General features: G+C 40.0%; 1 protein-coding gene across 1 annotated transcript; it reads right to left on the reverse strand.

The window, feature by feature from the left end:
- Positions 1-484: 484 nt before the first annotated feature.
- Positions 485-8,539, reverse strand: LOC121877545 (ABC transporter F family member 4-like). Its single transcript, XM_042383342.1, has 6 exons — positions 8,460-8,539; positions 7,257-7,458; positions 6,385-6,524; positions 5,915-5,998; positions 4,633-4,792; positions 485-3,836 (listed from the first exon to the last, which is right to left on the reverse strand). Exons 1-6 carry the CDS (start codon positions 8,534-8,536, stop codon positions 3,183-3,185), a joined length of 1,317 nt encoding a protein of 438 aa, XP_042239276.1. The 5' UTR covers positions 8,537-8,539; the 3' UTR covers positions 485-3,182.
- Positions 8,540-12,695: the final 4,156 nt, after the last annotated feature.

The following is a 12,695-nucleotide window of genomic DNA, read 5'->3' on the forward strand; positions in this document are numbered from 1 at the left end:
CTTGTGACCTTTCATGCCTTCACGTGTTTTTTTTTTAAGATATTAATAAATAAATCATAGTCGCGGTTAGGTTAGGTTAGGTTTGGTTAGTTTGGGCCGGGTTAGGTTAGGTTAGTTTGGGTTGGGTTAGGTTAGGATTTTTATTGTTTGTCTTTATGGATCGTACGGAAATAACCAACCCCAATTTAATTCAGCTTATCAATAAACACGAACACTAATCTAACCCAAGATAACCTAACCTCACCTAACCTACCCCCCCCCCCCTTCCAGGTGGCGTGGAGTAAGCAGGGGTGCTAATCTTCTGACAATCTTCCTTTCTATGTTAATTTCTAAACCTCTTGTTGCCAATCCTCTTCTGTTTAGTTTTCAGCTGAAACTAATATAAAGCTAAAACTTCATTGGGTAATTGTATTAAATTTTAAATAAACGAATTTTGGTGGTTTATATAACTAAGAACTATGGCGCATCACAGGGGATATTTTGTAATAATGTTATGACTAAATTTACTATAAAAAATGGTTTCATAATATAATTCACTAACACATAATTCGCCTTATCATTTACATAGTTTTTTCTTTTATTGTGGTGTAATATCAACTATGAGAACTGGTGTATTAGCAAAGCATAAAATAAACAATAAATGCACACAAGACACGGCACATGCACATACAGTCTAGTTTCTTGACGTCCAACTAATGCTTGAACCTATAGTTAAACACAATATTATTACCAACATAAAGACAGGACCTTGGCGAGCTGCGGTTTGAGAGCCTCAGGTAACTATACTGTATTATTAACATCAACTAGACAGCTATCACATGATCACTGGCCCACTCACACGTATGGTATGTCAAGTAGTGCGTACATAAACAAGTCGTCGGAATTAATTACCAAATAAATATCTTAACACGACCCGAAAGGTTCTAACCATAAATCTCAAAAAAAATTTAACCCAGCGGATTTGTTTGATTATATATGGAAAAATTAATAATTATATAACAAGTTCCTTTCTCAGAAATTTGTATGTCATTATTTATTTATTTATTTATTTACTTATTATTATTTTTTTGTTAATACTGACGACAGAAGAAGCTGTTAGTCTTAGTCAGATATACTAAATAAGGGGACCAAAGTGTGAACAAAAAACTTACGACCCATTTTAACTTTTGTTCCATGTAGCACGGAACACACACACACACACACACACTCCCTGTCCCTCCCTCCCTCCTCACACACTCAGGCACAGAGCCACTCCTTGTAAGAGGCAGGCACTCGTAGGAATCTAGATGTTCATACAGCCGTAGTTAATTTTTTTCTCTTAACTTGGGATAAGAGAACCCTACTAGTTATGATATAGTCTCTGTGCATTAACAGCCCCATTTCAAATCCCATATTTCTGCTTAAGTTTAATCGAGCTTGTTAGATGACGTTATTAGTCAGGGTGAATTTAATATACAAATCTTGAAAAATTCCGGTTCAGGTGATGTGTTGGCCCCTAGGTGATGTGTTGGCCCCCAGGTGATGTGTTGGCCCCCAGGTGATGTGTTGGCCCCCGACTCTCGTAAGTGTGGTGTAGCAGCTGTTGTTGGTAAATATAAACACAGGCCTGACCCTCGCCTGCCTTCTTCCCCGTCATAACAGCCATTACTCACGTTTTCTTTCATTAGTCAAACTTTTCTTTGGTGTTCAACCTATGACTTAAGAATTCTAGCTGACAGACGTTCAATACAAGTGAAATTTTACTAATCGATACAAAAACGTCTTAATGCGAACTAAAGGCTTAAATAAGCTTCTCCGGGTTTTTGCTGCTACTCAGTTCAACGATGTAAAACAAATAATTTCAGTAAGTTTCGGAACGTAACAGTTAATGGAAGGTTCACTCACGCCCCTGACAGCCGTGAAGGTAAGGAGAGAGGAGGCTATTGTACGGTGTGTTTGCCCACAGCGTCTCCTCTGACTCCAATAACAATAAACTACTCCACTGGGCAAGTCACACCTACACTATGGTAATTCACAGTGAGGCCAAAATGTTTACTGACGAAGAACTGTAAAACCTATCACACACAAATGGAACACTGAAGGGGACAAACGTTTACTAGAAAAACAAAACAAAAACGATCTTTGATGAATTGTGGAAGAAACGTTTGGATTACAGATTATGGAGAGAACATTTATTGTTGATAATAATGAATAGAAGGCATTGTTGCACCAAGTAGTGACGGAAAACACTTCGCAAAGAATTAGGAAAACAAATATATAATAGTGGATAAAATTCAATAAAAATTAACACAATTTTAAGATCACTCTACAGAACAAAGTAATTAAATTCTAAGTGACAATTGAACCAAAATGAAGGTCACGGATGTTCAACACAGTGGAGCCTCGGGGTGTGTGTGTGTGTGTGTGTGTGTAGTAAATGAGCATAAGAATTTTTACTTCTTGGGCGTAAACTTATTAGGAGAATTTTACTATTTTTTTACATAATTTTTTGTTACAGCAGAAACAGGTGGTGGACGTTACAGAACAAGAATATAAACTTACTGTATTAGGACTCACGGTAAAAATATATCAATATTATCTGTGGAAGATAATTTATATATTGTACCACGAACTAAACTGATCTAACCTGACGAATTACAGATATTTTTTAGTTTGTTTGGTTGCGTTAAGTTAGTTTGGTTGCGTTAAGTTAGTTTGGTTACGTTAAGTTAGTTAGTTTGGTTGAGTTAAGTTAATTAGGTTTGTTGGGTCAAGTTATGTTAGGTTAGTTAGGTTAAGTTTAGTTTGGGTCATGTCATCTTTCATAAATGATTAAGTCTCACAGCTGCCATTTATAAATCAGCTGAGTGTTGTATTTCTCGTCTGGAAACTAAACACAGGATGACAGGTTACATCACAATCATGTTTTCTATAACGAGTCTGAAAAGTAAATGGCAACAAACATCTTTAAATAAGTCCGCCCCTAAAATATATACAGTAACATAACCAGGGCTCAGTGATCTGTAATAACGCGCTTCATTCCTTACATAACTACAGTATAATCATTAAGCAATTCTACATAATTAAATTCTCTGTAAGACCATTCTACCTATAATTCAATAATATCTATAACAATAAATCACAATTCTGAATATCCAATATAGCCATAAGTCGGGGGCCGTCACTCCTATGTTCAGTAAGTTTCAGGAATCGACCGCCGGTTTTAACACATCTGAATCTTGAGACTTGTCCAACTCCTCGAAACTCTCGAAGAGTCGGAACTCTGGATGGTCCTTGGCGTAAACATTCTTAATAAAATCTCGAAAGAGCTGAAGCCCGATGGATGTCTTCAGCTCCTCCAGTTTGTTCCTGTGGATTTCTTCCTCCGTTTCTTCTACGGCTGGCTCCCCGTGAGATCCTTTCTTCTTCTTCTTTTTCTTTTTCTTCTTCTGGCTTCGTTGAGTCACAAGACCACTCTCCTCGGTGTCGGGCATGACCTCCCCCTCCACCTCCTCAGAGAAACCAACTTGCTGCTCGCTGGTATCTTTACGGTCTTCTACGTGTATGTAACTTTTCTCGCCTTCGTCATTTTGGTCTCTGGAGACTCTTCTGGTGTGGACATTCGGGTCCTCAGGTTGATCCTGGAGGTCAAAGTCGTCGTCGGATATTGGCGTTGGAGGTTCCTTACTGCTAGAAGTAGAGGTTGGAGGTTCCTTACTGTTGGACGCTGATGTTGGAGGTTCTTTGCTGTTGGTGAGAGTCCTGGAGGTAGTAGGGACGCTGGACCGGTAGCCTGAGCGTCCCATCGCCCCCTCTCGCCCGTCCTCAGTCGTCTTCCCCCCCTCATCCTCCTCCTCCTAGGGGCAGATAATTACTACGTCGATATGATGCGGTTGTGTGGGTGCGGTAAACACAGACACAGAGACAGAGAAGAAAGTTGGATACACGATTATGTTCAAAAAGAAAAAAGTTAATATTTGATGTTAGGATAAATATTAAAGGAATTGAAAGTCCAATTCTTTATAACATATCAGTGAACTTTACACAATTAACCCTTACACACACATAGTAAACTGAACCTTAGTTTATATGAGAACATTTCCTTGGCCAGTGAAAGGAGGTATTCACAGGTATTTGTTGCTGTCATGCTGCTAGGTTCCACATCCCTTTCATCTAAGACACCACATTTTAAGGTATTATTACAGTAATGAAAACACTTAAGCTGTATTTTTACTTAAACATGTATAGTAGTAATATGCTTATGTAAATTACTAAAAAAACACAATCCTAAGTGAAAAAAATAACGTCGTTGCGTAGTAAAAAGTCAAATGAGACCTGGAAGTGTAGCACCTGGTGGCCGGTATTTTTAAAATGTTGACTATCCCGCGAGATATCAGAACACACTCAGACTGGCTTGTTTAATATACTACACAAAGATATTAACATGGAGACCAACCAAACTATTGTTGAAATTGACCATAGATGCAACTGTCCCTAAATGAGAGAGAGAGAGGGAGAGAGAGAGAGAGAGAGAGAGAGAGAGAGAGAGGGGGGGACATGATATCTGGAAAAAATTAAAAAAAAAACACACACAGAAGATAATATATAAAACAAAACTCAAGAGGACATACCTCCCTACCCTGAAGACCTCACCTCGTCTTTGGGAGAGTCGTCCTCGAGGATGCCTGCCTGGAGGGCCTGATGGTCCCTCCTGCGGGTGCCTTTGTGTTGGAGGAAGAGGAGGTAGGGCGTGGTGTAGGTCTCCTTCTCAGGGTCGTACAGGAGGTCGCCCTCACTCTCCTCGCTCTCTGACCTGACACACGTGGTTGTGGGTTATTAGTCGACCATCTCAAGAAATATTCCCCATGACCATTTATTCTCTCCAGTGTACAGCAGCGCCTCTCTAGCTTGGACCTCCCACTCCTCGGGACGTTCATTGGCAGGAGTAAAGAATACGACCGATTTTACTTTTTGAAGATATTGTTCATTGTTCACCTCGACTCTACCAGACCGGAACAAACGACAACACACAGGATTACGAATAAGAATGACGCGAGTGATGATGAAGTCTTTAATAAAATGGTGATCAGTAATGTGAGAAATATTGCACCAAAACACCGTCACAGTAACGGAGTAATGATGCAAAACAAAATCACAATAACTGCCGTGTTATTATGTGCAGACAGACAGATAGATAGACAGACAGACAGACAGACGGACGGACTTGACGGAGATAACGGAGCCATGTTTACTAATAAGGGAGTCTGATTCTTCTCTTACTCGACCATTCTTATAAGTGTGTCGTTTAGGTTAACTGTGTGGCCTTGTTATCTGGTTTTTGACCTTGTAATGACGAGACGATTGCGTTTGTTTACATGTTGGAGGATGGGAAGAGTTGCCTTAGTTATAGTCCGGGTTAGAGAGACGCTCCTGTATGTGAACAATGAGTGACGTTGATACCTTAGTACAGAGAAGAACTTTTAGTCATAAGGAAAAAATAGACGCTGGGGGGCTGTAGTTTATGACTCCGTTTTACGACTGACAGGAAGAATATCAGTGTTTAGTTACCGTGATATGAGACACGAGAATGAGAAAAGTGTTGCAAAATTTCTTGAATGGTCTTCAGGTAGCCAGGGCGAATATCTGTTATAAAATTAACAGTGTTCTTATGCTATTAAGTTTGATGTATTCTCCACCAATCAGCAATAACCTTCTCCTGACTAAACAGTGTGAAGCTGGTACACCGAGGCCGCGTATGTGAAGGAACAGTTCATAATAGTGAGTGAAGAAATAAAACAATAATAAATCCGTAAGAACTACCAAACGTTGAGAGGTGTTGAAGTATTATAACTGGACCGTAATGGATGACACAAGTTAATAATATATACATGAGACATTAATACATACATCTTCACCGTGTGTGTGTGTGACTCACCCCTGGAAGAGCAGTTCGTCGTCGTCTTCACCCTCAGGCTCCAGCTGGTCCAGGAAGTCCTGTAGGAGACCTCCGGCCGGAGTCCTGCCAGTAGATCAAAGTAACATTCAGGTAACACAGGCCAAGACCACGTGGGGGTCCCTCTCAGGCAGCCATGTGAGGTGGAGGGATCAAACATGGTGTCGACTGAGATACGAGATACAGAAAGCCGTTGTCTAATGGTGCCGCTAGTCAGGTAATATTCCATCTCTGGCTGCAAAAAATGTGTCTGAAGTTGCTAATGAAAGAGGTGGGTGTCCAGACTCGTGAGTGACCAGCAAAGGATTCTCAGTGGACTTTTGTGTGTCCTCAGGAGTGAGAATATCTCTTACACCTATCAACAGTCGTGCCAAGGGTAAGTAATGCACAGATGAAGACCTTCTATTACTTGTATTGTGTTACACCCAGATCAACAAACACCTCTACCACACCTGTCCTCTTCTTGTCCATTGGTTGGCGTTGTCTCCGTGGTCGACTCCTCCCCTTGGTCTCCACCAATAGGAAACGAGAGAACCCGTTCTATCCTGTGACGTAACTCCTCCGAGACCACGCCCTCCATATCCGGCACACTCTGGATATACAAAGTAGAGTTAACAAAACAGTACAGATATAAAGGTACGTTGCTATAAAGAGATGTAAAGGTACTAAAATAAAATAAAGTCAATTATATAATGCTCTTATATGCCTTTCTTCACCAGCAATATATACAGGTATTTTCTTTCAGTAATTTAGAGATTTATACCTGTGAGTTTCGGCGTTAAGTTAAACATATGTTACTGAAGGTGTGATAGTTATAGTCCTCAACACTTTATAACACTCACTGTACTTAAAAATATATACTCCAGACGTCACACGCTGGCATACGTACAGGCACTTACACTCCTATACAAACACAAACACGTACACAAGCACACAAACACACCTACAGTATGTATAAACACTTCAACACACGCACGTACCTTCCGTATCTCTCGTGTTTATGGTGAGGAATTGAAGGAGAGAGAACCTCCTCCCTCCCTGCCTCTAACTCGCTCTCCTCCCTACCTCTCCTTCCCTCCCTTCTCCCTCCTTCCTGCCTCTACCACCCTGCCTCTCCCTATCTCCCTCATCTCTACCTTTCCCTCCCTGCCTTCCTCTGCTTCTTAAATGCCTCTTCCTCTCTCTCAGCCTCTTCCCTTGTCTCAAACTCCTTCCCTCCTCCTTGCCTGTACCTCTCTCCCGCTTTTCTGCCTCTCCCTCCCTCCCCCCTGCCTCTCCCTCCCTCTCCCTCCCTCCCCCCTGCCTCTCCATCTCCTGTACTCACATAATCTCCCACATGGTGTAGCTGTAAGGACCAGGGGTGTGCACGCTGCCAGCCGCGGGTGTAGGGAGGAGGGCGTGGAGGCGTACGGGAGGGGAAGGTCCACCTGGCCACGCCCTCACGGATAACCCTGGCCTTAACACGCCCACGTCCTGGCACTACGCCCTCGTCAGTGTCCAGGGAGTGACGGTGGGCGGTGTGGCGACTGAAAGATAATTGAATGAAAAATGTAATTCATAGTTTCAATGGATATAGTAGCGCTTACAGTTTTCGGGTTTATAAGTAACACGTAATAGGAAAAATAAAATAAAACAAATACTGTACACACATAACCCAAGTAAATTTGTATTATAATGGTATTGAATAGTCTTCATGTTGTGTTTTATATCAATATGTCGTACAAATTTTACGTTACGAATCCAATTATACGTACTATATACTGTATACTGATTATATCACTAAAGAGGACACTATAAAAGTTTACTGAATATTACCGTAGTTAACCTGAAAATGGAAAGCTTCTTATAAAAGATAAGGAAAATGGTAACACTTTATATATTCCGAGAAGAGTCAAAGAAAATGTATAAATCCAAAAGTTTCAAGGGGTAACTATAATGACTTTACTGTGGTGAGATGAGGAACTTAGGGGGGGGGGAGAGGAGGGGCATCACTATGACAAGCCAATGACCGATAATGACAATGATTGAGCGAACTTAAGCAGTTGAAAAGTGACTCCTAACTCTGCATTCATTTGTTATCGTGTGATCCATGTAAACAAAAACAAAAGCATAATTTATTTACTATGTTAACCATCACGATGTCAACAGAAAAGCCGTAATGAAGCTTTGCATTGATTTCTTAAGGTGAATAAGACTTAGAGGTTAATTGCTTCATCATTAATTAGTTAATTATTAGGCGTAAGACTTTTTCAAGGCAGAATACCGTACCTACAGGTTCGGTGTTTACTGGGAAGTAATGACCAAACTAAGGCGATTATTCCTAAAAACTAAGGCATTAAATGCGTCCAAAAATATTAAAACTAAATATATAAAGATATGCGCACGGATGCCAATACAGTGAACCACTAGTTTAAATATGGCAAATACATTACCACCTACCTTCCGTACCAGAGTTCTCGCGAGTTGGTTATCGCATAAGGAAACTCACCATAATAGCTCCTAGCGTCTAGTTAAATACACCATTTACCTTTTACACCTCCTACACTCCATGCTGTTGTCCGGCCTCTGTGACACTGAACGTGACCGCGCCTTCCCCTCCGCCATGTTGTTGTGTACACGTTGCTAGGCAACGCTCTTAGGGAGGTGACGTCAGTGTCAAGTGAAACACGCGACGCGTATTATAAGGGATTAAATTGACCTTTTCATTCAAACAAAAACAAAATAATTTCATATGAATTGACGAGAAAATCGTATGAAAGATATATATATATATATATATATATATATATATATATATATATATATATATATATATATATATATATATATATATATATATATATATATATATATATAATTTATATACAGATATATAGATAGATAGATAAGACAGCTGGGTGAAGATTCTCTAAATTATTTAAGACAGTGCATGGAAACTACCTCGTCTTAGGTCAAGCAACCCAGAATTGAAGTACAGGTGTGTTCACTACCTGCTGGCTGATACGTCTAGACCTGAAGGTGTTTCCTTGAGTTATTGTAAGTTTATCAATATAGTTTTTACAATTGGTCTTCACGGATAATAATAATACGTTCTATTAATGAAATTTTTAATCTTTTCGCATCTTTGCAATAGTAATGTATTATTTCTAAGCCTAAGAATTTGTTTTCAACAATTTGGTAAGATTTTCCGTTTTCTGAGATCAAGAGAGTCAGGTGTGGGAGATATAGAACGTGTACAATTAACTATCATTATCCTTATGAAGTGAAATAAAAAAAACGTCTAATTAGGTCCCTGTAGAGCCCCACACACTCACATCACTATCCTTGTGTCCTGGCTCATGTTAAGTCCATTCTCACGCCACGAATACCATGAAAAAAATCACCCTTTGGATTTTTGAGGCTGGAGTGAGTGCGTGGCGCCTGTGTCAAGTGAACCAGCACCGCCACCCTCAACCACTCTCCCATATCGCCTGGACAGCTGAGACGCTCGGCAAGAAGCACAGTAAGTGAGTGATAAGGTTCTCTAGCAACATAAGTACCGACTCACCCTCACACAATCTCAGTCTTGACAAGAAAGACAAAAATGTGACGCCCCCAGTCTCTTGTTACAACCATCCCACATTATTCCCCCCAGGACGAACAACAATACCGTCAAAACAAATACCATAAAACTACAAATATCTCCCCCAAATATGTACACAAACTTAATATTATAAAGTTAACGTAGATTATATAAATATAAATTACACATAGGATAAAATAATTATATTAGAAATATTCGTACTAATTTCTTCTGTGAAAATAATGAGAGTACAGTAAGTCGTTCATCATCCTGGTAAAGCCATAAGACAGCAATATGAGGTGGGCGGGGCTTAAGAGCTGACGTGACAGATGTACGACACATGTCAGGAAGTGTTTCGAACATCTGTGGTCTGAGGGACATTCCAGCTACGTTATTTCCCCTTTAAGTTATATAAAATATTAATTTTGCCTCGTCAAAACAAGACAATAATTTCATCTTACAAGTGATTTTACACAATACTTTACATCTTTCAAGTTACTTAACGCAATACTTTACAACTTCAAATCACTTAACACAATACCCAAATGAAGACAAATCAATACTTTAACCCTTCAAGGCACTACACAATAATAATAACAATCTCTATCTATCTCTCCTTCCCCTCTTTCTCTCTCTTTCTCTCTCTCACTTTCTATCTAGCCCTACCTCTCTCTCTCTCTCTCAACATCCACACCAAACCTTCCTCAAGACGTCTAGTCATTGTCTCCATCATACGGATCCTTCCTCAGCTCACTATACCTGTTGACACCCACCATCGTGAACCTATCAGAAGGTGTGTGTTGTGTTGGTCAATATTCCATCAGAACTTTTACTTACTAAAATGTATTTCTACCCCCAGATAAAAAGAACAGACAAAATCCTTTATACCCCAGACAAAACTACTCTATACCCCTGACAATGCTACTCTATACCCCAGACAAAACTACTCTATACCCCAGACAAAACTACTCTATACCCCTGACAATGCTTCTCTATACCCCTGACAAAACTACTCGATACCCCTGACAAAACTACTCGATACCCCTGACAAAACTACTCTATACCCCAGACAAAACTACTCTATACCCCTTGACAAACTACTTCCATGCAAATTTCTGACAAACCATTTATACCCCAGACAAAACTACTCTATACCCCTGACAATGCTACTCTATACCCCAGACAAAACTACTCTATACCCCAGACAAAACTACTCTATACCCCTGACAATGCTTCTCTATACCCCTGACAAAACTACTCGATACCCCTGACAAAACTACTCGATACCCCTGACAAAACTACTCTATACCCCTGACAAAATTACTCTATACCCCGGACAAAACTACTCTATACCCCGGAAAAAACTACTCTATACGCCAGACAAAACTAGTTTCTACCCCGGCCTACATCTCTTTGTAAGACTCCCTGCCCCAGTAAGGTTTTCCTCCCTCACACAGCGTCTTAATAGGCCCAAACATCCTGCCTCACCTGTCCCTGTGTTTACATTTAACCAACACACTTTTTAGTCACTACCTGTGTTACTTATTGAATCAGAGCGGTTATTTTATCCTTTCTCTCTCTCACATGCACACACACACACACACAGTCAGACAGTTACCACACACACACACACACACACACACACACACAGTCAGACAGTTACCACACACACACACAGAAGGGGTTCCAACACACCTATGTTACCATAACGTTCTTTCTACTCCTGCGGAAAAAGTGGTGAACATCCTCCCCCCAGGGTGGTGTGTGTTACAGCCCGCCCACACCACATGGTGGGCGGGGGTGGGTGTGTGTGTGTGAGATTTGTTTCAGATTTGCCCCCACGCAAGCAAGGGGTAAAGTTTATTTGGCACCTCCTTACACCATATGTATGTGTGTGTGTGTGTGTGTGTGTGTGTGTGTGTGTGTGTGTGTGTGTGTGTGTGCAATCAGCACACACGACATTCAGCTTTGGGTCATTCTGGTCAAATAACTCCTTAATTAAGGTTGTTGCCTGGGAAAAAATGTCTTACCTATTTATATTATATATATATATATATATATATATATATATATATATATATATATATATATATATATATATATATATATATAAATCAATGTGAAGGAAATTTATTAATATCTGCACACTTATATACAAAACATTATTATAAATACTAATTTATAATACTAAGCCCATAGAAACAATTTTAATATATACAATATAATAAATTGCCCTTGCGTCAGCCAGAGAGAATGTTGTACGGCAGCAAGTTGTTCAGCTCATCCATCAAAGAATATACAATTTACTGTACATTTCCTCCTTAATTTTGCATTGTCATTCATTCCATCACAATATTCTTTCACACTTACAGCAACCAAACACATACTGTCTCTCTCACAAAGTTCACTAAAACCAGCCAGTGAGAAGGCGGTATTTAGTAATGTTACACTTGTTGCTTATACATTAACGGAAGCCGGCTTAACTAGGACGGACAGAGAGGGGCATGGTAAGAAGGTTTCCATCACATTTCTGCGTCACGGTGTTGGGAGGTCGTTGCTTCGAATCCCGGGAGTGTTTGGGGTAAGTGGAGGGCAATGTTTGTTTGTTTGGTGAGGTCCAGTGTGTGTGTGTGTGTGTGTGTCCAGCTGGGCGGCCTCTGTGATTCTTGCTGGATACGTGGCAAAGAGATGAAGAGGCTTGAGATGATAGAGAGATAAAGAAAAAAGAGAAGACAAATGAAGAAGAAAGAGAGAGATAGAGAGATGAAAATGAAAAAGAGAGATAAAGATGAATGAAAGAGAGATGAAGAAGAAAGAGAGAGATAAAAGAAAATATATTAACAAGAGATGTAAAAATGTATATAGGAGAAATAGAGAAATATATATATATATATATATATATATATATATATATATATATATATATATATATATATATATATATATATATATATATATATATATATAGAGAGAGAGAGAGAGAGAGAGAGAGAGAGAGAGAGAGAGAGAGAGAGAGAGAGAAGATGAGATAAAGACTAGGGAGAACCATGTACAGGTGCGGTGTGTCAGTGGTTGAGGCTGCCTACTAGATCCGGGAGGTCCTGGCGCTCTTATAGTACAGGTTAGGGTATTAGGCAGGTCCTCCCTCATACCCTGGGTACTGTGGAGGTCCTACCTCATGCCCTGGGTACTGTGGAGGTC

This window comes from Homarus americanus, unplaced genomic scaffold, assembly GCF_018991925.1.
Source record: "Homarus americanus isolate GMGI-L3 unplaced genomic scaffold, GMGI_Hamer_2.0 scaffold33468, whole genome shotgun sequence".
NCBI classification, from domain to species: Eukaryota; Metazoa; Arthropoda; class Malacostraca; order Decapoda; family Nephropidae; genus Homarus; species Homarus americanus.